The sequence below is a fragment of the Poecilia reticulata genome, linkage group LG7 (genome assembly GCF_000633615.1).
Source record: "Poecilia reticulata strain Guanapo linkage group LG7, Guppy_female_1.0+MT, whole genome shotgun sequence".
NCBI lineage: Eukaryota > Metazoa > Chordata > Actinopteri > Cyprinodontiformes > Poeciliidae > Poecilia > Poecilia reticulata.
This window is the reverse complement of record NC_024337.1, coordinates 26,940,498-26,967,246: the sequence shown is the minus strand read 5'-3', so window position 1 is coordinate 26,967,246 and position 26,749 is coordinate 26,940,498. Positions and strand designations below refer to the sequence as shown.

Here is a 26,749-nt window from a genome sequence, read left to right as displayed (position 1 = left end):
CGGTAATATGTGTTTTTTTTTTTTTTTTTTTTTTGAGGGAGTTGTGGAGGGGTTACGCAGGGAAGGTATAAGCAGGAGACTGCAAATGGCTTGGAATGATAAAGGCCTGGATTTCTGGTTTGCATTTCTTCATTCCTTTATCATTTCACCCTGGAGCTGCTGCGTAAGGGAATTTCCTGTCACTGTTTCTCCCATGTGTGAGACAGAGGTTGGGTGGACTTTTTCTTTCTTCCCCATTCTCCCCCTCGTCGTCGTTGCAGAGACACATGCATAGCAACACATAGACTGCCCCCCCCCCTATAGCCACCCCCCCTGAGTAATGACATCCAGATTGGGCTGAAATTAAAGAGAGGCAGGCACAGCGAGGAAGTCAGGAGAGATAAAAGTCACCCGCCTTGACTGACACGATGATTATATGTATAAAGTAAGGCGATTTAGAGTGTTTAGTTGGATATGAAGATGTGGGGGGAATAGGTCTTCTTGCCCTTCATGCCGTGGTGATGCAGAAGCAGTGGACAAACAGAGTTACTGAGATGGGGTGAATGAACTGTACTGTGTATAAAAATGTGCCTCAAAACATCTGCTTCTCAACTCCCCTTGCATTTTTTGATGTGGGACAGGCAGAGAAGGAGAGCGGGAGAGAAAACACAAGGAGCCAGCTACCCAGAACATCAAAGCCCCTGCCCTCAACGTGCAGGCCCTCATTAGTTCAGCTAGCAGAACCAGCGACTCTTGTGATTGTATTTGCTTGGGGTGCGTGCTGGCAGACACATCAGAGGAAAGGCTTCTTTAAGTCATAACTCCCCACCCTACCTCTCCCGCCGCCACCCGAGCCCGTCGTAACCCCCCTGTAACCCTCGCCGAGCTCCAAAACCGGGCCTGCTCCCCCACCATCCACTCCACCCCGTAATCTGGTGCGCAGCTGCAAACATCTGCTCCCCTTTTGATTCCCCAGCCTTCGCCGCTGAATTGATAAACACATCTTTTACCGGACCGCTGACTGACACGCAACACAGCGGAAGGAGAGAGGCAAATGTTGGATTCACCCACGGCTGCCGAGCTGGTTTCAGGTTGTGTCATTTAATCACACTGCTTTGGTTCTGGTGGATAAACAAGCATCCGGCGCATGATAAAACACCAAAAACAATGACTGAAGTAGATTAAACCAAAGCAGATATTAATTCACTTTGTTCTGTTGCCTCTTGTGTCACTTTTATTATCTGTGACACGAGAGTGGCTTCTGCCAGGAAGTATCACTTGGCATCCAATTACAGTCAGGCAATGACTTATTCATAAAGATGATTCCTGTGTTAATTATTTAAGCATGCTTTACCAGGAGACTTTATGTTACTTAGAATTCATTGAGTAGCCTACTGTAATCAGACAAAAAAATACATATTTTCGCTGAGAGGATGGTGTGTTAATGATATGCTCACGGTAAGTTTTTTTCTTCTGAAATGTGGGAAGACAAATAACCATGTTACCATTTGTTTTATTGATCCGAACGGTCTTTATTTTATGAGTTTGAGAAATGTTCTATCTTTGCCGTAAAAGCTGAATAAACACTTAGAATTAGTCTTCAAAATGTTACAGGTCGGTGAAAGTAAAATAAAAATGTATGTAAGATTTTTTTTCCCACCCATCCATCCTTCCATGTGTAATATTTACACAAGCATTGCATAATTAGGCTATTATTGAAGTACTGTGACATCTCCATAAATTAAATCAATGAAAAAGTGAACTTCATAAATCATGTTAATTAATGACACACGCACTGATGTATTTCAAGTGTTTTTTATTAATTAGCGGCAAAGCTAGCAGCTAATTAAAAGTAAATTTAGTTGTTTTTCTGTTTTCTTCTTGCACTGATGCAGTACTTTATGTAAAAGGGAACATTACTAAAATGTTGTGATAAAATGTCTCCAATATTTAAAATAAATAATCACTGGAAATGTATAACTCTCTGAGAAAAAAAACAGAAGCCAAATAAAAGTTTCACATTTTAAAATGAATTCCTGAAACAGACTTTTAAAGTATTTTCTGCTTTGCTGGAATGTTCCAATAATGTATAAATCAAATTATAACCTTGTAATGTTGACGATTGTAGTGATTTTTAAAATAAATTTGACAAAAGACACGCTACTGAAGCGTTTGAGAAGATTTCTCGTGACTTTATATTTATTTATTTAGTTGTTTTTGTACTGAATACGCATGTAGAGTGAGCAGCTACGTGCCCGCAGTCCACCTGCTTTTTGAGAAAGTCACCTGAGGATGGCAAACGTGAGATGCGTTCATAGCGTCCAATGTATCGCGAGAACTCACTGCAGCAAAGCCTAAAGTCATCGCGAGACTATCATCCAGTCTTTTGCCTGCTGAATCCAGCTGGTGTCCTGCCTGCCGTTGACGGGTAAGTGTGAATGAGATGGAAAAGGTGAAAATTTCAACAGATGTGTTCGAAGTTTTAATTTATGAAATATTACGCCGCTGTTCCAACGTCCTTAAACGCACCTTTCATTGTAAACTGTCGTGTTATCGACGATACCCGGCCGTTTTTTTTTTTTTTGTCGTGACTGTACGCGGGGATTACAGCGCACAAATCGACGCGTACATTTTCCCCCTGAATGCCCCTAAAATCATGAGCTGAAATCAGAAGCAAAGAGGCACACCTGACTAGCTGTCGTATCCAGACCGGAGAAACGAGTCGGGAGCCATCGGCTGCTCGGACTGCAGCATCTCCCTTCCCTTCGCCTCGCATTATGACAGATGTATGAGCAACCCTCTGCAGCTGTAACAGACTGTGCTAGCAGCTCCTTCCTGTTCATGTTGTATAAAATATTTGTTATTTGTTATTGGCTCTGAAATGTGACAACGATTTCCAGAGTGAGGACTGTGATGCCCCACGTGAAAACCCTGCTTACATGAAGTGTCTCTGAGGTGAAATGCGTTGGCAGAAGTTAACAGCAGAGTTGGCCTATTAAAGGGCCAAAACCACTAAGGGCCACAGAGAGTGAACTGAACAGCATGTCAAATCGCACCGCTGCTCTGTAGAAATGCTTTGAAGTTGTTGGGATAAAATGGTATTGATAATTCATATCGCCACTACAAAATTGATAAACAGATATTGCATGTGGAAGTGAACGAGAAGCATACAGATCTGGCATTTAACATTGTGGCCACTTATGATCTTATTATGGCATATAACAGGCAGCAAGTGAAGCTTTTATCTTCAGTTTTGATTTATTAGAAGTAGGGAAATAATCTGGAAGGCAAGCCGGTATGCAGAGGTTGCCATGACTCCTACCATAACCAAGCATAGTTTAAGATCATTGACAGTCTGATGTCTTTGGCCATTTTCAGCAGAGTAATGCCCTGCGGTAAGGGAAACAAAATGACTTGAGGATCACAACAATGAGATGTTCACTTGACCTCCAGGTTTCAATCCCAGGTCTCAATTCAATCTTACATCTGTGGGTTTTTGCTGGACAAACAATTCTGATCCCTGGAAACCTCATTTAATAGTTTGACCACAGGACAATTTCCCAATAGCTCATTCTTGTTTTGGTCCCTATTACACATATTATGCTTGATTGTTTAAAGGAATAAAACATCCTATGTCCCATCTAAGATTAAACTGCTAATCCAGAGGAATTTTCTCATGGTAGTGGTGAGGGACATGGCTAAAATGAATAAAAATTAAAAACCAACAAAATCTATTTCTCAGCATTTTCTGTCTTCACTCTCTGTATCAACAAGCTCACCGACAGTGGCTGTGCAGCTCCTTGTGTAGTTGATTAATGACACTGGAAATCTAAAGGTTATCACTGCAGCTCTCACTATGTTTTAAACATACAGTAGTCATCTTAATACTTGAGTTCAAGTTTGGTCACCACAATCTGACAAATTCAAATTTTAGACACCATAAATAAGTAAATAATGCCTCTGTTTTTCCCCTGGCTTCATATGTTTTTGCATTTAACAGTTTTCAGAGATTATGAATTATTGTGAACAAACAAAAATAATCTAGAACGCCATATAGACGTTCCGTTGAATAAAACATTTGAATTAAATCAGTTTTATTTTATTCAAATAGGCACGTGCATTTAATAAGGCTAAAATATAAAAAGGGGATTTTTAATCACAATGACATAAAATAATAATGCGTCTAAGATAATTTAAAAAAGAAATTAAGACAAAAGGATGTTTCTTATATAGTGTATTGATTGTGTGTACCATACAAACTCGCCGGCTAATTCACCTGTCCTTTAACGTGCAAATTGATCGTTCTGCTTGCTTTGCTTCAGTTGCCAGCAAACAGCTGAATGGGTAGTTAACCTGCTTCACATGAAAGCTGATCCACCTCACAGCAGAGATCCAGAGAGCAGTAGCGTAAAAGTAGCTGTTTACAGTAGCAGAGTCGGGTCAGCCTCCCGTCAACGTGCGAAGTGGAATTTTACAGACCTTCCCCTGAGATGTTGCTGAGGCGCTAACATTTCGACCGTGGTTCTGGCTGTCTTAAGTCACGGGGAAAAGAAAACGATGGGAGGAAGCTAAGTACACCGCGGCTGCCAGATCCTGCTAATCAAACGTACATGAATATTTTGATCGTCAGAAAGTGTGCACCACCTCTACAGAAGCAGGAGTTTTGCTCGTTTGTTGGGTCTGGATCACATGTGAGTCAGCCTGAAGCCAAGTTGGGAAGACATCAGCAATGACCTTTGAGAAGCAATGGTGGTTGCCCATCAATCCAGGAAGAGTCAGCGGTTCTTTTAAAAAAGTTCATGGCAGCGGCATTAGAAAAAGATTGAAAATGCTTGAAAAGGTTGCAAGGAGAAGGGTTCTTCCTTTAGACATCCACCCGCTAAACCCGCTTCGGGTCGTCGGGGGGCAGGTACCTATCTGAAACAGCCAATGGGGTGAGAGGTGGGAAAGGTTGTCAGTCCATCACAGGCTACGTTATGTGTCCGTTAACGTCACAGGGCCCCTTTAGACATTTTAGACCAAAATTACAGATATTTAATCACAGCAACTGATCCTAACACAAGACAATGAGGCAATTGTGTAAAAAGAAGATCAAGTCATCACTTCTAAAGCCAAATCCTGGAGTGTACTAAGACTGTAATGTTGGTAGAAGACGCTTTTTTTTTTCCTTCATGACTGTATTTGCACCCTCTTTGCTGCTCAGTCACCTGTCTCACAGTTCTGTTGCAGCTGAGGTCCGAGTCATCATGGGAAACATCTTTGGGAACTTGCTGAAGAGCCTGATAGGCAAAAAAGAAATGAGGATCCTCATGGTGGGCTTGGACGCCGCCGGGAAGACCACCATCCTTTACAAGCTGAAGCTGGGCGAGATCGTCACCACCATCCCCACAATCGGTCCGTGATGAGACAGGGAGAACTCAGCCAGTCGCGCGTGGCGATAAGCATCTGCCTCAACTCCTTGTGCTCTGTCTTCCTGTTCAGGCTTCAACGTGGAGACAGTGGAATACAAGAACATCAGCTTCACCGTGTGGGATGTGGGTGGCCAGGACAAGATCCGTCCCCTTTGGAGACATTACTTCCAGAACACTCAAGGTGAGCTCAGGGACTTTTTTTTTCAGTTTTGTCAGATTACAAAAAAGTCAATTTAAAAAGAAAAAAAAAGAGAACTGAAATGTTTGATGTGCATTTGTAACCTGTCCTCTCCTTTTTGATCCACTTAACCACACAACAGAGTTCTGTCCATCTTCTCAAAATAGAAAGAGAATGAGATTGAAGAATCTGTGCACAGAACAACTATTAGTCATTCACCTCACAAATCCTACCTCTCTGCAAAAGTGGCAAAGCAAAAGCCGTGAGGGAGGCAGCACACACATGGAAGGTTTTTATAATGAAATGAGGCCAACATTTCACTTAAATGCAAAACACTGTGTGACCCATCACACTAGAAACACATTATCTCCACCAGAAGACATGGTAGTGGCAGCATCATGTCATTGGGGAGCATGGTTTTAGCAGGGAAAGTGTAATTGGTGGGAGCTAGAGATGTGCCAATCAGGTTTTTTCCTGCCAATTCCGATCACCCATGAGGGCCGATCACCGATAGCGATCACATAGTTATTATTTTTTTTAATCATAAACACTACCGGTTACATTATATGGACAAAGGAACCAAAAATTCCCCTTAATTTAGACAAAAACTTTTTTTTAATAACTTTTTCCAAGAAAAAAACAAAACAGGCATTGTGCAAATTGTACTGCTATTGGTAATGCTATCTTTAACAGTCTGAAAACATGAAGGCTCTGAAGCATTGCCAAAAAATTTAAGTGTAAAACTTAGCATTCAAAGGCAAATACAGGTTCCATTACAATAAACAATCCTGAGTTACTGAATGAAAACTTCCTGATAGCATGGCGGCTAGCTGATTACTGCTGGCTCTGAGTGGCTGTTTCTGACTGAGTGGAGTAATTATGCAGAACAGGGAGGAGATCGATTATTTTTTCAAAGATTATCTGATTCATGTTAGGACAGCGAAAGTTTTAATACATATGTCAATTTTTTTTTTTTAAGTTATACGCTGCAGCTTTAAGCAGAGGTTCGGTGTGAGAGTCACTACCAGGTGGAGCAGAAGCGGMGCTCCGTCTGAAATATTACTACCTGTAGCGCGTAGCAGCGGTTCAACAGCGAGAGCAGAACCAGCGTCTTACATCGCACCTCGAAGACTTAAATAATTTTGCGGGTTATTTGTTTAGCTTTCTGACCATCATGCTAATCCGGGAGAGTGTTTGTAGCTGTGTGCTGCTTTACCTGCTGTCTGATCCTCCATATGTCTTTTTTACTGCAGTAAGCCTCGATGTAGCCAAACTCCATCAAGTATGGCATTGTTTTTATGCCATGTTAGATTTGTCGTGTAGACGCATTTTGACGTGCTTCACCCCACGTGCTTCAATTTTCCTCTGCAATACGCAAACTTCCCCATTCACTCAGTGTGTTATAGTTCCACAGTTATAGATTGTTGCTGCGCGTTTGTGCAGTGTGAAGGAAAGAGGAGACCAGCTGCACAGGCAGGCTGCGAAATGAGATGCAGGTGATCGGTTTGTGTGATCGGCAACAAGAGACCGTGATCGGCGATCACCGATCATGCACTTTTTCACGGAAATCGGCCAATTATGATCGGTGGCCGATCGATCGGCACACCTCTAGTGGGAGCTAATGGGAAGATAGCTGCAGCTCCAATCTGGAAATACTGGGAAAATCACTGAAGACATCATAAGACTTGAGACTGAGGTAGACGTTCACCTTCTAGCTGCAGCTAGCGCAGCAATGAAATCACTTATTTTACGGCTACATGTGTCGGAATGACCCAGTCAAAACCTAAATTCAAGTTAGAATCTCTTGCAATCTCTTGGAAATTCACAGTGGACAAACACTCCTACTAATTTTACTGAGATTAAGTGTTTTTGCACAAAGTAAATTGATAAAAAAATGTATTTGTTGTTGTAATTGCAACAGAATTGCTGCTTCAAAGGTCATAAACAAATGCACAGCACATTTTTAAAGATTTTTTTCTTCTCGTTTTCATTCCGCTTTGTATATTTTGTTACATAAAATTCCAATAAAATACATTCGAGCTTCTGCACTTTGTTGCTAACGAGACAGCAGAATGCTCGCCTACAGCACTCGAGGGCACATCTGACTAATGCTTTAGCTCAGCTTCGTTTGCTGTTTCAGATTACCGTCAGACATTTTGAAACAACCTCTAACAGAATTAGTCTTAACAACATGTAGGCCTATTTTTTTAATGTGACGTTGGGGGTTGGGCTTGCTTAATCTTTTGACTTTCTTATTTTTTTTTTTTTTTGATGCAGGTCTGATTTTTGTGGTGGACAGCAATGACCGCGAGCGGGTCAACGAAGCCCGCGAGGAGCTGATGAGGATGCTGGCCGAGGACGAGCTGCGGGACGCCGTTCTTCTCGTCTTCGCCAACAAACAGGTGAAGTCCTCTTCTTTTATCTCTTCTTTCCATTTTTCCCCTCAGCTGAGGAGTTTCTTCACCTGACCGCTCTGCTCTGTGTGGCTTTTACCCAGGACCTGCCCAACGCCATGAACGCCGCTGAGATCACGGACAAGCTGGGCCTGCACTCCTTACGCCACCGCAACTGGTACATCCAGGCCACCTGCGCCACCAGCGGGGACGGCCTCTACGAGGGCCTGGACTGGCTGGCCAACCAGCTGAAGAACAAGAAGTGAGGAGCTGGTCGGGGAAGAGTCTGGGTGGAGGGTTGCAGTAAGTCTGTTGTGTTCACTAAGTAGAGAGAAATCACTCAAAAAGCTCCCAGGAGATAGACTCCCCCCCGCTGATATTTCCATTTCTGTACTTTTGATTCATTTGACTCGTTTGGATCTGTGGTGAGATTTTAATTTTATTTTTTTAAATGTACTGATTTACAAACAAATAGTGTCAAAGCTGATCAAAACCGATCTATGCTTTTCAGACTGAACGCGTCAAATATCGGGATTTAATTGTGCAACGTTACAACGATGGCGTATGACTCTCCACCTCTTTACAGCCTGTGATTTATATCGAATATTTACCATTTTTCAGAACATGGCGGCAGAAACCGCCTCACCTTAGAATCAACAAACCTGGTGTGAATCGCAAAGAATGTCGTAAACGTGTAGAGGGACAGTATGCTAGAACATCAACTCACAATTTTACATGCAGTGAGCGAGCTCGGACAAAATAAGCTTTCACTGGCGTGGAGATGTGTTCCCCAGATTTTATTTATGTGACAGAATGAATTAGGTTCAAGATTGTATTTATTTGAAACATATTTTTTTCTCTATTTATTTTTCGAGAAACATGAACTCTGCTGATGCCGATGTGAACAATCGCCTTCATTTTGTTTATTTATCGATTGATGTTAAGCTCTAAGTGCATTGAATGATTTCTTTTTCTTAAATGCAATGTGCACGTGCTGCTCAGGCATCTGTGTGGAAAAAAAAAACAAAAACAAAAGAAAGTCTCTGTAGTTTAAGTGTGCATTATTGCTGCTTCCCAACCTGCATGGACATATCCCTCATTTGGCCTTGTGGGAACTAATGAAGGCTTCTGCTGTAAATACTATAAAACAAATGTTCTTGACGGCTCAGAGAGGGTTAAAGACAACTCATCCGGCCTCAGCGAGGTGTGATATCCAAGCTAATGCAGACGACAGAACAGACAGCCACTCTGTACCAGCTTAGCGAGGAGAGAAGAAGAAGAAGAAGAAAGAAAAAAAAAAAAAACGCTGCCGCTGCAGAGAGTGATTCAGCACTGCATGTGATTGGCGGTTTTTAGAGCTTACTCGGTTCTGAATGTTTATTTATTTGAAAACCCAGTTTTTCTGCTTCGGCTTATTCATCCGTCGGGGCTTCGCTCGTCCGTCACACGTGCTACGGCTTTTGCTAACCAGATCTCTGTATGTGTCTCGTCGCACATTGTCATTTATCGCTCCGCGAGAACGCACTGTCCTGTTCTGCTTGTCCTTCTGTTCCTTCGTTTTGTTTAACTTCATCTTTTTAGGTCGATGTTTCTTTACGCCTTGAGTTTTTGCACAGTCAGAAAACAAGAGAGAGAGCGATTGAAAGTCATCCTGCATCGTAAGGCATGTTAATACTGTAAAAGATGTGTAATTAAAAGTGAAATATACTGTACTGGCCTGTTTCCTTCAGACTATATTTGTTAGTCAGAATTACTGCTGCTGGTTGGATCAATGCTGTACTTAAAAAAAAAATTGTCATGAATTTGTGTAAAGTTTACTGGAAAAACCTTCTAATATGCAAACAAGCATGCTTTTTCTATGTCGGCGCGCAACTGTATATACTGTATGTTACTGTGGCAGAAGTGATCCACTGTTACTCTCGGTTAAACTGTAGATAAAGGGGTCAGCGAGTTGGCAGCTGATTATAACCGACAACAGCTTGTGCGTGTGAGTGTGACGTGTTTATCTATCATGTTCTGTTTGCTGTGAATTTTCATTTTGTGGCCTTATTAAGTCAGTGGTTTCTTTCCTCTTTGATAACAGGTTTGTTTGTGGAGAAGACGTCCAGTATTTCACCTGATATCTGTGACACTGTTGTGGCTAAACATCCTTCTTTCAGAGATTATAGTTATTATTATTACTATTATTATTATTATCATCATCATCATCGTCAGGGGAAGAGAAACGAGGCCGGGCAACATTTTGTTCTGTCGTGTTTCCAGAAATTGATTCAGAAGGAAACTCTGTTAGAATATGAAGAGGACGTAAACACAACCTGGTGTGAAAATGAAGAATGATCTGATGATTCCTGGTATTTCAAAAATCAATAAACGACCAAATTAAACGGATTTCTCTTGTTTCTGCTTCTTGTGTAACGTTTTGTTTGCTTTAAGCTCAGCATTCGAATGCTTTGACCATATGCGGTCATGTTCAACGAATTAGGGCGTTTGTGAAAAGTTTATTTACGTCAGATCCTTTCACTAAGTTTGATTACACATGGATATTTTCAAGCCTTCGTTATAATTAATTATGACAGATTTTTTTGCTGAAAGCTAATTAAAACGTAGGGTTAAAATATCAGACGATAGCAATAAAAATTAAACATTTTAATACAGAAATGTGGGCTTAACAGCTATATCTCTAATACCTTTTTATTTTTAAGCAAGCCTCATCAGAACATGTTCTAATTTTTTAATACATGGCTGTACATAAAACAATACAGGCTTCCTTAGAAGCAGTCTTGAAAAATCTGAAAATGTTCCAACTGTGAATGTCCTTTTTCCTAATTCCTCATATATCCAAATATGTAAGCACATTGTACTGAAGGCCCTAAAACAAGAACAAAAATTCAGTGTAATATTGTATTTTATTGATATATTCTAAAGCGGTGGTGGACACCAAAAGAATTCCTCAAACAGGTGTGAAGAACATGACTTTACATGTTGTTGTTTTTTTCTCCCCCCTCATCCGAAGCTGGTGGCATTAAGAAAACTTTGGCACAGTCTTCCTAGTTCCCTTGCGGACTCATTTTGTCTGAGCTGATCGGTAGGGCATGTGGGGGGGGAAGGATGCAGCTGTGTCTCCAAGGGTGTGACAGCAGTATGTGAGTCGGAGCTGCTCCCAGAGCCACCAGCTCCCCCCCGGGGCCCCCTGCAGGACGGCCACAATGGCGGCCCCAGGGCGGATGCCATAGCTGGGATTCCCACCCGTAACCGGGACACCTTCGCCCAGGGCACAGACACACTGGCAGCAGCCACACAATCAATTCATCAATCTCTGAAGGGAGTGGTTGCTGCAAAAGGCCACAGCAGGGAGCGCTCAGAGTTTGCTTCTCCACCGGACCGGGGCCACCAGGACACTGACGCAGACGCTGAAGGAAATCATCACTTATTCATCTAAAGCATAGGACTAAAAACGAAAATAAGCACGTTCTTTTCTTTTTTTAAAATCTTTTCTTTTTTTCATGTGTGTTGTTTCCAGTGCAATATATCACATCCTAAACTTCTTCACACTAAATGATGTTTGTGTCACTTTGTGGCCAGCTTCTGATTACACAGATCCAAGGTTGCACAAAGTTTTATTTGATCTTAATAGTTATAGCTGAATATAATGCTACATAGCACTAGCAAGCATAACAAATAAGTAGTTTAAAAAAAACAAAAACAAATGACCTTGCATTTATGAACGCTGACACTGAGTCCACCTGCAGCAGACTGGGACTCCAGGAGCCAGCGCTCAGACTCTGGCTCCCCCTACTGGACAGAAATTTATCAGACAATCCCGTACATTTCAACTTCTAACAAAAGGTATTATCGCTTAATTTTCTACTTCAGTCCGGACAGATTTAATGCAAAAGTTTAACATCAGAAAGGGAATATTAAAAAAAAAAATCTGCACAAGCGAATAGCTTTCACGTTTCCTGATCTCTTTGAAAAAAAAAAAAAGAAAAGATTATGAGCCAATCCGTCAGAAGCACTTGCCGATAACCCGTCCATTAGCAGCGATTATATAGATTAGTCTGCCTCCTAGCTTCCCCAGATTCAAGCTCAGGAATTTTTGTCTTCTCTGAAGCCATTTTCCCCAAATTAAGCTTGCTCTTGTTTTGGGTTCAGAAGTCACTTGACCATCAGACAATGTGGCCTTTGTGGCAGGCAGCTTCATACGCATCAAAGAGGTGATTAACCAGTTGACGCGACTCTGGCGGACAATACTGCTCTTTACAGGGGGAACAGTGCGTCCACTCAGACTCATCAGAGCTGCGTCCACATGCAGCAGCTGAACCAAAACAACTGCAGACAGAGTCACACGGGGTGGTTCACACCAGGAAGGTTCGCTCTGGATCTGTTGATTCGAAAATATGTCATTTTGCATGTTTGTATTTGTAACTTTTTGCGCTCTTTATTATTTAATCCTGACAGAGATTCAAAGTATACTCTCTTGCATGGAGAGGAAAAGGGGGTGAGGGGGAAGTGTAAGGGAGACGGACCAGCTTCTGATTGGTCAATAATTCTGGCTGTGGGCCAATCAGACTCCCTCTCTCCAGGAGGGAAATTCCACGATGAGACCAAACTGCTGGTTATTCGCGGTTTTCGGTGGAATTGTTTGGATCCATCAGTCTGCTCCTGAAACTAATGTTTGGAGGAACAAAGGAAATTTCACATAGTCTAATTATTATTATTATTTTTATTATTACATATATTTATCTAATCATTATATCTTAATCTTCGTTAGAGCCACTGAATTTCTCTCCTATATTGCTAATTGGAGGATCTAAATCCTGACATGCTGAAATCTCAGTGAGCATGGACCAGCAGCACGTCCTGTTACTTTGTGTGGCTTTGTCATGGAGGATACACACTGGGTCCACTCAATCACATGAAGGTAGGTAAATTTATACTATACAAAAAACATTTGTCTCTAGAAATGTGGCTTCATGTTTTATTATATATTTTTTCTCAACCATTTTTTAAAATTTTTTATTTGCAATGCTAAATATCACGAGTAACTTACAAACATGTTGGTCTCTCACTACAACCACAAAGTTCATTGAACATCTCAATCTCAAGTCTTTTCCACCTATTCTTCATTGGATTTTGGTCTGGACTTTGACTGGACCATTCTCAAAGTATCTTCTAATATGTTTTTTTGTGTGTGTGTGTTTGTTTGTTCTATGATTGCCCCACGTTTAGCTCCATACGCCTTCCCATTAACTCCAGCATCCCTGTCCTAACAGTGTGATGCTGCCACCACTGTGTTTCATAATCGAACTATTGACTAACAAAACACCAGAGTGAAGAACAGAAAGCAAGAGAGACACCTGTAGTTATACTTTCAAAACTTTTATAGTCCTACTTACGAGTGAAATACATGCGTAGGATTTAATTGCAAGTGTATTTCACTGAGGATGTTCCAGCTGTGTGCAGCGTCACTGCTGACACGAAGGCCCCGGGAGCGTCATGTCACTGCAGCTTGAACGATCGTGCCTCTACCTGCAAAGTTCAAAATAAAAACAGGAAATATGACTCATGATCTGTACCCTGCTGCAGGTGTCTAATCTCTGCACAAAATGAGCCAGAACAACATACAGTTTTAGTCACTTGCCAGGAGGTGGAACGCGTCTCTTTCCGTTTATGATATTTCCGTTCCTCCGCCAGAGCGTCCTACTCACACATGGGCCATTGTCTTTCTGGTATGAGCTCAGCAACACTTTCCCTGCAGACGCGCACATACAGACACAGAAGCTCTGTATGTCAGTGCATCACTCTTTGCTCTCTGAGACACAGAGTCCACATTTATAGCTTTATCACAACGCTGAGCTTTGTTTGAAGGAAGAAGGAAAAAAAAAAAAAACCTCGACCCGTCGGCCTTTTCTTCACGACCCTGAGGGCCTGGGCTGCTCCTGCGCCCGACTGCCTGTTTGCCTCAGAATCTCTAGACAGGACATCTATAAATCATTCACTCCAAATATCTGAGCTTTATGGAATGATGAGAAAAGTAAAGCTATTGCTAAGAGAACGCTGGAATTGCAGTTTGCCCACAAGTGATGCGGGAGACAAAAATGTCTGTGGAAATAGGTGCTTAGACGAGACCAAAGTGAAACCTTGTGGCCAACATGCAAAACCAAGATTCCACATCCTCCCTGAACACACCATCCGCCACAATGAGGTTCTCCATTCAGGCACTAACCCCCAACAAACACCCACAACTACAACGTTTAGCTCAAATCATATTCATGATCTACTGTAGTCTTGTCAAAATCAAAAACTGCTCCATGAAGAATTCATCATGAAGCTTGACATTATTTGTTTGCAGTCACTCTCCCTCCAGCCTGACTGAGTTTGTGTTGCTTTGCAAAGACAAATGAGCAAAAATGTTTCGTTTTATAGATGTACAAATGCTTGCGCAAAACCATGTTTGCTGTTATTTGCAGGGTTTTTCTGTTTCTTGTGAAGAGTCTGTTGTTGTTCTGTATGCACAAATATCACATTTTTAAATGGCCCTATATTCAGGTGCACAATTCCTTTAGACAGATTGTGCTATTTAAAATAACTGTGCAGTATTATTTTCTTATGTCGTATATCTGTCCTTACTGTAAAGTCTCTTTTCATTATTTTGACCTTAGTTTGAATATGCATGCTTCAAAGTGCTGCTGATATAAACGAGTTTCCCCACTTTGAGACTAAAGATGTTTCTTTCCCTTTCTGTTCTATTCAATACACCTAACAGTAGTGATGCATTTAAAGTAGTTTTATATATAACTTTTTTTGCAAAGAAAATGTAATCATTTTTTGCTTCCTTCCACTTTACAATCTTCTCTATGTTGCTCTATCCCATAAAATCCGAATAAAGTACTTTGCTTGTTGGTGCATAACAAAATGTGATAAAAGCACAAAAATGAGTCATTTCCATGACAGCTTTGATTATGATATTATTTTGGAACTTCTGTCCATCTATTTGTTTCATGTAAACATGTTTCTGCAAACCATAAACTGCTGATAAGAGAAAATGTGATCTTTTTTTTTTTTTTTTATAAAAGTGAGGATCTTTTCACTTTCCTTCTGCCAGAGGTGTGTCCGGGTACCCAGAACGGTCTGAGCTCCACCGGTTCTCAGGAGACTCAGTACAACCTGATCAAGGACCGCTACAGCGGCTGTGAGATCATCATGGGGAACCTAGAGATCACTCAGATTGAGAGTAACTGGGACTTCTCCTTCCTCAAGGTAAACACAGTCCCAGTTTTGTGCTTAAGCCTCAGTAGTAGATGTGGACCAGTGAATTAATTTGAATCTCATATGTGATCATCGTTCTCTTCTCCCCCTCCACCCCCCATCTCACCACCAGACAATCCGTGAGGTGACCGGTTATGTCCTCATTGCTATGAACCACGTTCAGGAGATCCCCTTAGGACAGCTGCGGGTGATCAGAGGAAACAGTCTGTATGAAAGACGCTTCGCTTTGTCGGTTTTCTTCAACTATCCCAAGGAAGGCTCCAACGGTCTGCGACAGCTTGGACTCCTAAACCTGACAGGTTAAATGCGTGCGCTATGTTAGAGCTAAAAAACTGAAGTACGCCGTCCAGCATCCCAGAAACATAAAAGAAGATGTTTAATAATAATAATAATAATAATAATGAAAAAAGGCAAATCAATGCTAACTGATTAAGACTAAAGTTTGTTTCAACATATTGAAAAATTTGCTCCAGGATGATCTGCTGTTTTCCCCCCCCCAATATGTCTCTTTTATATCTTTAGAGATTCTGGAGGGCGGAGTGCAGATTATTAACAACAAATTCCTGAGTTATGGCCCCTCGATCTTCTGGCAAGATATTGTTCGAGACAACAGCGCTCCGATTGACATCCAAAATAACGGGGAGAGAGGTCTGACTTTGAATGATCTCATCTTGGATGCACCCGTTGCTCTTTCCATTGTCTCTTTATTTGTCTGAGTTGTTTGTCTTCTGTCTGAACTCGTCTCTCTTTCTCTCAGGCCCGTGTCACAAATCTTGCGGCGATTACTGCTGGGGACCAAATAAAGACCAGTGTCAGATCTGTGAGTCCCTGTCAGACTGTTGCAATTTCTGTTTCTTAAGTGTTTCATCCTTCTCTTTCTTTTTTTTTTGTAATAATTGAATAGCTCTATTCATGGACGCCCAGTTAAAGACGTTCACACACAAATATGAGCAGACGACCATGAACTCTGTTCAACCTTCCTGTCTTTTGTCTTCTCAGTGACTAAGATGGTGTGTGCTCCCCAGTGCAACGGACGCTGCTTTGGGAGAAGCCCCAGGGACTGCTGCCACATCGAGTGTGCAGCAGGATGCAAAGGCCCTCTGGATGAGGATTGTTTTGTAAGTTTGTTGCTGTGTGGCTTCTCAGTTCAGACACTTTTTGTCTGTGCAGAATGTTTTAAATTGAGACACCAAGGTTTTGAAGCATGTTTAAGGTCACAACGCAGCAATTATACTGGATATATGTCTAGGCTTTGACTAAGCCAGTGGTTCTTAACCTGGGTTCGATCGAACCCCAGGGGTTCGGTCTCAGGGGTTCGGCGGAGCCTCTGCAACGGAGGTAAAGACACACTTGTGTAAAGTCGTGATGTCGCCCCGCTTTGCCATCACTTGCTGCAGAGGATCACGTTACATTGCTGAGCCAATCAGTGCTGCGGAGGAGCACTGATTGAAGGAGTTCCACTCTCAGCATGGATTTGAACTTGTGTCTTTAATTACTTCAGCAAAGCTCACCATTTTTACCAAATTCTGTAACTTTCGGTGTACTTCTAAATCTGCTCCTTAGTCGCATCTTTTCGGGGTTGCTACTACCTCTAGTGCCATAGGGGTGGTGACACAACTAATATAATTGCATTACTAAATCAGAATACAGCAAAGTCTTTATTATTTATTATAAATTTTTCATTCTCTTAAGAATGTAGAGCTAATTAAATGATCTAAACAAGACCTTAAAGTGGTTAAAGTTTATTTTGATGGCCAACCTGTTGAAACTGTGGCAAATTTTAAATACCTTGGGTCGTTCCTGGACAGTCAGCTCAACTTTGATGAAAACACTGATTATATTTTGAAGAACTGTTCTCAGAGACTCGACCTTTTAAGAAGACTTAGTGATCTTGGGGTGATCTAGACTCTAGTTGGGTCGAATCCCTTTCTTATTTTGAGTTCAATTAGAGGTTGTTTTAAACCATGCTGGTTTGCTAGCTGCATAGCTGAAATGATGTTGTAACAGGACCCACACTTTCTTAAAAGCTAAACTTTTATGTCTGGAGTCTGTAGAATATTTTTCCAAGAGATCTGGAGGTCATCAAGATGTCTGTTTTCTTTATGTTATTTTTCGTCCAGCAGTGGTTTTCACCTTGAAATTTTTCAATGGATGCCATATTTTCTGTCTCTTTCCTATTACTGATTCATGAATATCGACCTAAACCGAGACAAATGAAGCTATCAGCACCTCAGATGTATTTTTCTGGAGTCCCAAAGCCAATGGAAATGGCAGATTGATAGACATTTTTTTATAATTTTCTTTAGATCAAAGCATGATGTGTTGCTTTTAGAGATATTTTAGTCTACTTCCTTTTGTCATACAGGTGCTTCTAAAGTGATTCAGGTCTTATTCCAGCCAGGACAGGATTCAAACCCAGAACCTTCTGGGTACAAGTCACTAGCAGTCTGTTGTGTTTTATGCTAATCAGATCTGAGAACCACTGTCTCATTTTCTTATGTGCTTTTGTTACACAAACAAATGAGTATAGAGGGATTTGGTTTGTACGATTTGGCATTACGCCCTAAACAGATATTTAAGAAATGGCAAAATATTTCACATGCATAGATACACTCAAATCAGCCCTGATTAGATGTCATGCCAATAGGTCAAAGGTGTTTTTCTTTCCTTCAGGCATGCCGTCATTTCAACGATTCAGGAGCCTGCGTGCCTCAGTGCCCCCAGACCCTCATTTACAACAAACAGACATTTCAAATGGAGACCAATCCCAATGCAAAGTACCAATATGGATCAATATGTGTGTCTCAGTGTCCTAGTAAGTAATTCATGAAATGCTTGTGATTTTAAAGTCTGCTTTAATGTTACATGTTCACAAAGCCTGCTCTGTGTGGGCGTGTGTGTACATGTGTTTGTGGCTTTGTAACAATTGACTTGTTCCTGTTTCTTATTTTCTGTCCACAGCTCATTTTGTGGTGGACGGCAGCTCCTGCGTGAGCGTCTGTCCTCCAGACAAGACAGAGATGGAGAGAGACGGCCAGAGGCAGTGTGAGCTCTGCAGTGGATTCTGCCCGAAAGGTCAGCAGCACTAAAGCACCATTCAGCCTTTCCCTAGCATAGCGCTGTCTGTGATCAAAAAGCAGTGTTGGATGGAATCATCCCTGCAGTGTGCAACGGCACCGGCGCAGAGCACAGACAGACGGTGGATTCCAGCAACATCGACAGCTTCGTTAATTGCACCAAGATCCAGGGCAGCCTTCACTTCCTGGTCACAGGGATTCATGGGTAACTCTGTTTCCACTGGAGGAGAGCCTAACAAAGAGACAGTTTGTATGTTAATGATGTGTTTTCTGGTCCTCACAGAGATGATTTTAAAAACATTCCACCACTCGATGCCAAAAAGTTGGAGGTGTTCCGCACCGTGAGGGAAATAACAGGTTTGTATTTACAGATAGGTTTTTCCGTTTAGGGAGCCTCTGCTCCCTCACAGAGACGGCAGTCGCCATGATTTTGCTGCTTCTAAGTAAATCTCTGTATTTAAACGTTTTAAATTTTTATTAACTGTAAAGACGTGGAGCAATGTAATATAAACTGAGGGACTTCACGGCTATTGTTAGTTTCTTTAAAAAAACAAAAAAAGACTTTTGGGAAATTGAGTTTCCCAAAAGTGGCAAAAGTTCCTCAAACAACTTTTAGACAGCAAATGGTTTATTTCACACCATCTACAGGTGGCAAAAAGTCTGCTTCCTGTGTCTAAAATCATCTCAGTGAATTACTAGGATTTATGTTATGGTAAAAAAAAATCTCTTTTAGCAAACCTAAGACATTCATAGATTATTAAAGATCATCTTTCGGCATGTATAAAGAACTGTAATGTTTTCATTCTCAGATATTCTTAACATCCAGTCTTGGCCTAAAGAGCTAAACAACCTCTCGGTTTTTTCAAGCCTCACGACAATTCAGGGGAGGTCGCTCCACAAGTAAGGATGATTTTGTGTGGCACACAAAAAATTAACAATCTGTGCAAAGGAGCACCTATCGTGTAATTAAAACCTGGGTCTGACGCTTCCTGCTCAAACTAAAACCAATTTATATTAAATCCACACGCTCTGTTGTAACACCTATTATTATATTCTTCCCTTTTATAATTAACATTAACATTTTCTCCACTTGTCTTGTTCTTTGCAGCTGTGCACTGTCACACATCCAGACTAAAACATGACATAGACTGCTCAGAACCAAATGATAAAGTCTGAAATACAAACTTCCTAACTGTCTGAGACATTTTGTAAGCTAACTACCCTCTGTGTGTGTGTGTGTGTGTGTGTGTGTGTGTGCGTGTGTGTGCGTGTGTGTGTGTGTGTGCGTGTGTGTGTGTGTGTGTCCTCCAATCCCCAAAACAAAAGGCGATTCTCTCTGATGGTGATACATATCCCCACTCTCACCTCCCTCGGGCTGCGCTCTCTGCGGTATATCAACGACGGCAGCGTGTACATCAGTCAGAATGCCAACCTTTGTTATCACCACACTGTGAACTGGACGCAGCTGTTCAGGGGCCGCAGAGTTCGAGTCAACAACCTCAACAACAACAAGCCGTTTGCGGAGTGTGGTGAGACACGTTTCTTTAAAGCATGACGACAAAACACATGTTCGACTTGAATATCACAAAGGAGCTCACTTTGTAGTGATGAGGTAGCTTTTACGACTAAAGGTATCCCTGCCAAATTAACAGGGTTTTCTTAAGAAAAAGTGAGATATTATAAATCATATGGAAACTTTTTACACCTTTAATGTGACATAAATCACACGACGTTCAGACAAGATCTTGTATTTGTATTTTCTAACAATGTTCTCCCCAGTCAGATTTGTTTATTTCAGTTGCATAGAATATATGATACAATAAAAATAGAAATAGTGAAAAATATTCTTTTGTGGTCTCCTGCATTTGCATACTGAAACCAGCCACTTTAACAGGTGTGTGTACATTTAGAATCCACCGTATGTTACAAGCTATTACAGTCACTTAAAACGAAAAAAAGGGCGGAAAAAACCTTGAACTTTCATCCAGTAGATGTCTGAGGCACTGTCATGTTTGTGTGCAGTGGCAGAAGGACGTGTGTGCGACCCTCTTTGCTCAGACGCAGGCTGCTGGGGCCCCGGCCCTGACCAGTGTCTTATCTGCAGGAACTACAGCCGTCACGGCACGTGTGTGGGAAGCTGCAACTTTGTGTCTGGGTCAGCGGTTTTGGGTTGACTTTTATGTGACTGCAGCTCATGTGTGCCTTTAGTAAAGTTGCACATGCTCTAAAAACATATTGTGTTTGCAGAGAAAAGAGGGAATTTGCAAGATCTGACGAAGAATGTGTCGCTTGTCATCCGGAGTGCAAGCCTCAGAGGGGAAAAGTCAGCTGCACAGGAACGGTAATATGTGTTTTTTTTTTTTTTTAATCCGTAACTAGGATAGTGTTTATAAGTTCAAATGTGTTTTAATCATGTTACTCAAGTATTCTCTGTATAAGAAAAAACAAGTTCTTGAAAATTGGAATATGAAATTCTCTGCTGTGCACCTTTAATGTGTTTATATTTGCTTCTCTGATTCGTTTTCATTTTAATCTTTTACATTACAATTAACACTTTGACTGGTTTTATCGTGTTTTCATAAGTTTTTTTGTTTAACTCTCCTCATTGCTCTCTATCTTTGTCTTTTGAAGGGGGCAGATGAATGCGTGGCTTGCTCCAATCTTCAAGATGGTCCCTACTGCATGTCCTCTTGTCCCTCTGGAGTACTTGACGAACACAGAGGACTAATTTTCAAATACCCCAACAAAGAGGGCCACTGTGAACCATGTCATCCCAACTGCACACAGGGGTAAGGGTGAGATTAAAACATCCGTTTATGAATAGGTTTGCTTTCACTCATGTATAAAAGTGATATATATTCATGGAATCCATTTCCAGTCAGAAAAAGTTTGGGATGTTGTGTTGCAGGTGCGCGGGCCCAGGTTTAAACGATTGTAAGATATCAGGCGGCAGGTGAGTGTTTCCCCCTGCTGGTGGATATAAAACACTGCATGTCAACGTTCTGCTATTACCGTGTGGTTGTTGCTTGGTCAGTTTAAAAAGCTAGTTTTGCTGCGCTCACTTTTTGGTTAATGAGTTTAATTTTCAGAACTTTGTCTGCTGTGATTCTTATCACAAAAAAATAGAGAAAACCCCTCGTACGTTATATAACAGGGTTACTTTGACTGTTTTGACTGAATATGTGATTAAGCTGGTAGATGATTAGCAGATGATCGATAGGGAGAGATGGCCAGCCCCTCTTAAAGAGAACAGCACATGATCATAGAATGCTTATCCCTACCTAAGTTTATTTGTCATTTCATTTCAGTTTTGATAGAAATTTAACATTACAATTTTTAGATTCAGAAAATTTGTGACATTTTTTTTTTCTTTTAGATTCATCTAAACCAATCAACATGTCTTTGTCTTCTTAGATGCTGAGTATGTTTGAAGGTCTCGGTTTGCGCTTCAATCCACTTTTTAACTGTTGAACATGCAAAAGTATATCCTGATGTAAATAAATCCTCCAAAATATTTCCTTTATAAAAGACATCTTGGCAAGAAAGCTCAGGTTAGGTTCCTGCTAAAACGTCTCATTCTTTTTAAAACAACTCTGTTTCCTTCTGCAGCGGACAGATCACAAGTATAGCATTGGCAGTCCCAGCTTGTTTGATTTTCTGCCTCGGGTTGTTCTTCCTGGGGTTGTTGTACCACCGAGGCCTTGCCATCCGTCGCAAGAGAGCCATGAGAAGATACCTGGAGAGCGGAGAGGTCAGGCTTCAAACACCATAACATAAGCCTGCCACACACATTTGCTTCTGCCAAGAGGTGGCATGCAAAAGTATTAATAACTCTTGAATATTTCCACATTTGTTACAAAGTAACCACGAACTTAGATAAAAAGCAGTGGATTTTGAAATGTTTCCTTTTAAAGGTAACTCGGTCTCAGTCAGGGTAGATTTTGGGTGTCTGTGAACACACATTTCAATTCTTGCCAAAACTTTGTTATATTTTGGTCTCAATGAGGTAGGTTATATCTCAGGTACACCACAACCTGAAACCCTAATCAGACTGAAAGGGACACAGCTGAGGGAAAGCGTAGGCAGAGGAGAATCAGGAGATGTAAAACAGCTGCGAAGGGGAGCAGGACGGCAGGGAAAGAAAAGAGAAAATAGCAAAATATAGAGACGAGAATAGGAGACCATAAAGGTAAAGGGTAAATCTAAAGAACCCAACTCTAATGCACAAATCATAATAATCCAATATAACCTTTTCAAAACCCTGTAGGAGTCAGCTAAATATTTGTTCTGCTTTCAACAGAGCTTTGAGCCCCTGGGTTCGGGAGAGAAAGGCACAAAGGTTTTTGCTCGGATCTTGAGGCCGTCAGAGCTGAAAAAAATCAAACTCCTTGGCTATGGCGTTTTTGGAACGGTACACAAGGTATTATTAATTTTGTCTTGTGATCGGTTGATATGACATGGAGCTACCATGATCTAAAATACAGTGTGCTTAAGGGCTTTTGGACCCCAGAGGGAGAGACGGTCAAGATCCCTGTGGCAATAAAGACGATCCAGGACAGCTCAAGTCGACAAGCCTTCACTGAGATCACTGATGTGAGTCTCATCAAATTTTTTTAAAATATATAAAAACACCAAATGGCATGAACAGAGCATAATTTTTCTTCGCAGCTTAAATATTCCAAGAAGGAAACAGTAATGCTCGTTTTCTATCGATTTGCTGTAATACTAATCGATGTCTAAAATGCATTCACTCAATTTACAGCACATGTTGTCCATGGGCAGCCTGGACTACCCTTACATTGTTAGACTGCTGGGAATTTGTCCTGGTCCCAGTCTCCAGCTGGTGACCCAGCTCAGTCCCCGTGGCTCCTTACTGGAGCACATCAGACAGCATAAGAACAGCCTGGACCCCCAGCGCCTGCTCAACTGGTGTGTGCAGATCGCTAAGGTAAAGACAGCTGTGACTCCTCCGAGTAAGGTCTTAGACTGAATGTAAAGTAAAACCGCTTGTATCTCAGGGTATGTTCTACCTGGAGGAACACCGCATGGTCCACAGAAATCTGGCTGCCCGCAACATCCTGCTGAAGAACGACTATCAGGTCCAGATCTCGGACTACGGCGTGGCAGACCTCCTCTATCCAGATGACAAGAAATACATCTACACAGACACAAAGGTAGATGCTACCATCTGGTTCAGTGTGAGATCACCCGCCAATGTATTTTCTTTGCGTTTTCAAGCAATGCTCATTTGTCCACTCCATTCAGACACCTATAAAGTGGATGGCGCTTGAGAGCATCTTGTTTCGAAGGTACACTCATCAAAGCGATGTTTGGAGTTACGGTAAGAAACCTACTCGTCATACGAAGCGATCCGTGTAGATGTTGACTGTGTGTGAACCCCAAGAAAAGACATTAAAAGCAGCATTTTTGCTCCTGGACAGGAGTGACGGTGTGGGAGATGATGTCCTTCGGGGCGCAGCCGTACGTGTCAGTGCAGCCTCAGGAAGTGCCGAGCCTTTTGGAGAAGGGCGAGCGTCTGTCGCAGCCCCACATCTGCACCATTGATGTCTACATGGTCATGGTTAAATGTGAGCCTCTAGATCACTCCCTATGTGTGAACACAAGCACGTCGAGGCTTTCTCGTCACAGAGGCTGCTTCTATGCAATCATCTGCAAACAGTTTACTGCTTTTTATTTGGTTTTAGGCTGGATGATTGACGAGAACGTGAGGCCCACCTTCAAAGAGCTAGCGAGTGATTTTACAAGGATGGCAAGAGATCCACACAGATACCTTGTCATTAAGGTGCGGATGATGTTTCTTGTTTCAGAGCTTTTTTTTTACTTATCCTTGATTTTACATCGTAAAAGTTGCTCCTCCACTGTTGTCCTGTCACAGGAAGGGGAAGACGCCCCGCCTGGAGAAATCCATCGAAGAGAGTCAGAGCGAGGACTTCTGGATGCAGATTTGGAAGACGCAGATGAGGAGGGGCTGGACGATGGTTTGACTACGCCTCCTCTGCAGCACTCTCCATCGTGGAGTCTTTCTCGTTCAAGGATAAATTCCTGCAGGGTAACAAACAACAAATGCACATCAGCGTCTTAGTTACATTGGAATGATAGATTGGTTTTAAACTACTGACACGATCAGTGAGTGGCATTCTTCTTGTTTTTTCTGCGACCTTTTTAGAGTGGTGTATCTCAGCCTGGCCCGACCGGATACCTACCAATGACCCCAAGTCCAGTAGACAACATCCGTCAGGTGTGATGACCACACAGAAATCCCCTGTCAATTTCCCCAGTAAACTGACATTCATTCAAACCTTCTTAGGTCTGATACATAATTTTTCGCTTCAGCTGTGGTTTCACCGGTCTCGCCTGAGCTCTGTGCGGACACTGCCTGAAAGATCAGAGGTCAGAGGAAATGGCAGGGAGGCAGAGGGGTTACGGGCTGGAAGCCTTCGCCGAGCAAGGCTAGGCTCAGAGAGAAGCAGCCCTCATGTGGCTTTAAATCGTCACAGGAAGCTTTCCACGGCCTCCAGTCCGTCCTCCTACAAGGTGTGGACGGCGCAGGAGGATGAGGAGGAGTTGGACCACTATGGCTACGTTCTGCCTGGGTCACCTGAAACCCCAGAAAGAAGTAGGTTTTGCTTTTCTTACTGTCAACAAATTAAAATATTGAATGTTATTTTATTTCAGTTTGTTAAATTAGGAACTGAAACTTTTTTTTTTTTGCATAGATTCATGTAACGAATCATAATATTCTCTGAAAACCATCAGAGTGATGGGTTTCGGTGTACGCTTTGATGGATACGGCTTGCAACTAATTAAAACCCCAAACTGTTTTTCTTAGAAAACTAGAACATTATTCAGGACCAGTACAAAATGTGACCAAGAATTTGTTGTACATGACATTAAATACTTTTGAGAAGGGGGCATTTCCATTTCTACCTCATAAAATGTTTTTTACTGGTCTCATTTAAAATAATCTTAGGAACTAATCATAAAAAATAAAATAAATACTGGACACAATTTAAATACATCATTCTGTTTTTAATGAATTTATACGATGCAAGTTTCACTTTTCGGCTGATTGTTTTTGTGACTTTGTGAATTCTGCTGTTGAGTATAAATACATCACTAAAACTTCTCATCCAGTCGTCTTTGTCTATTCTATGCTCTCAGGTACAAAAAGTAATCAGATACCTGAGGCTTGTCAAGGAGCAGCAGCAAAGCAGAGAGATGGAACGGAGAAAGATCAGCTCCACAGCAGGAGAGAGATCAAATCTGTGGATCATAAAACAGAGGTGGGCCGAGGAACTTGTAGGTATGAATACATGGATATCAGGCACTCAGACTCTTCAGAAGGAGGTGAGTCAGAATTGGAGAGATGTGGGAGTCAGACATCTTCGACGACTGGAGCGGAGGCAGACCAAACAGCCCGGGGCTCGGTCAAAGAGGGAAAGGGGGAAGAAGAAACTGACATTTGCCACACAAATAAACAAGCGACAGTTCCAGAGGATCCTAGTGGTGGTGTTGTGCCCGGGGCAGATGTTTCGGCAGCTGGAGACGGCACGGTGGAGGTGTATGAGGAGATGAGCAGATTTGAAAAGGTGCCTGGTGAGCGGGGGCACGCGGAATATGAGAACCTCCCAGCAAAGACGAGGGCTGTTCCCGAGGAGACGGACAGTGACAGGTGTGCAGGGATCGGGGAATACATCAAGGTGTGTGCTGGCATCAGGGAACCTGGCAACAACACATCGTTTGACAACCCAGACTACTGGCACAGCAGGCTGTTCCTCAAACCAGATGCTGTACGCACATAATCAGTCGGACTGGGACAGCAAAAGGGGAACGGATGCATATTTGCATCCGTGACATTTTCTAAGATTTTCCCCCCCCCCAGATTATTTTGGTTTTATTTGAAAATAAAATAAAATAAAAAAGATTTTTTCTTTTTACTTCACTGGTGTTTACTGTAAGTGATAATTTATGTAACCAAATATGAGTCAAGTGCAGAGCCATAAATTACAAGTGTTTACAAGCTTATCATCTTCAGATAGGATGTTTGTTTTTTTTTACTTCACTTTTTTTTCATTGGCTAATTATTATATCATATAATTAATTATTAAACCTCTTTTGAACTTTATATTTACATATAAGTGAATGTTTTTTTTAAATGTGGTTTCATGGTTTTGCAAATATTTAATCATTGTATCATTGATGTGTGTTCTGTACATGGTTTCACTATCACCACAGTAGTTGCATAAAAAAATAAAGGTATTCATTTTGTATGACTGCAGACTCATTCACTGGTTTGCATTGTGCTTGAATCTTTATAAAAGAACCAAAATTATGATTAGCTTTTCTTGAGGGACATCATGAACAGCAGAACGTGACATAACGCGAGGCAAAAGAATATCTTAAACAGTACCATTATCAAAA

The 26,749-nt window shown here is 41.7% G+C and overlaps 2 protein-coding genes across 4 annotated transcripts; both read left to right on the top strand.

The window, feature by feature from the left end:
- The first annotated feature begins 2,305 nt into the window (after nucleotides 1-2,305).
- On the top strand, nucleotides 2,306-10,358 carry arf3a (ADP-ribosylation factor 3a). Of its 2 annotated transcripts, none has more exons than XM_008413687.2 (5): nucleotides 2,306-2,407; nucleotides 5,198-5,373; nucleotides 5,461-5,571; nucleotides 7,846-7,970; nucleotides 8,066-10,358. In XM_008413687.2, exons 2-5 carry the CDS (start codon nucleotides 5,226-5,228, stop codon nucleotides 8,225-8,227), a joined length of 546 nt encoding a protein of 181 aa, XP_008411909.2. In that variant the 5' UTR covers nucleotides 2,306-2,407; nucleotides 5,198-5,225; the 3' UTR covers nucleotides 8,228-10,358. The 2 variants fall into 2 exon arrangements, with proteins under 2 accessions (XP_008411909.2, XP_008411910.1); XM_008413688.2 differs by having other exon boundaries at nucleotides 2,334-2,407; nucleotides 5,209-5,373.
- Nucleotides 10,359-12,284: 1,926 nt separating this feature from the next.
- erbb3b (erb-b2 receptor tyrosine kinase 3b) lies at nucleotides 12,285-26,443 on the top strand. 2 transcript variants are annotated; one of them, XM_017305984.1, is made up of 28 exons: nucleotides 12,285-12,882; nucleotides 15,067-15,221; nucleotides 15,343-15,529; nucleotides 15,753-15,878; nucleotides 15,988-16,050; nucleotides 16,230-16,348; nucleotides 17,904-18,045; nucleotides 18,192-18,305; nucleotides 18,395-18,512; nucleotides 18,591-18,664; nucleotides 19,117-19,207; nucleotides 19,715-19,836; nucleotides 20,330-20,462; nucleotides 20,555-20,648; nucleotides 20,939-21,096; nucleotides 21,216-21,260; nucleotides 21,917-22,058; nucleotides 22,608-22,727; nucleotides 22,802-22,900; nucleotides 23,070-23,255; nucleotides 23,326-23,481; nucleotides 23,573-23,648; nucleotides 23,749-23,895; nucleotides 24,013-24,110; nucleotides 24,204-24,377; nucleotides 24,495-24,566; nucleotides 24,662-24,944; nucleotides 25,490-26,443. In XM_017305984.1, the coding sequence occupies exons 1-28, from the start codon at nucleotides 12,804-12,806 to the stop codon at nucleotides 26,128-26,130; spliced, it is 4,014 nt and encodes a 1,337-aa protein (XP_017161473.1). In that variant the 5' UTR covers nucleotides 12,285-12,803; the 3' UTR covers nucleotides 26,131-26,443. The 2 variants fall into 2 exon arrangements, with proteins under 2 accessions (XP_017161473.1, XP_008411911.1); XM_008413689.2 differs by having other exon boundaries at nucleotides 12,286-12,882; nucleotides 19,634-19,836.
- Nucleotides 26,444-26,749: the final 306 nt, after the last annotated feature.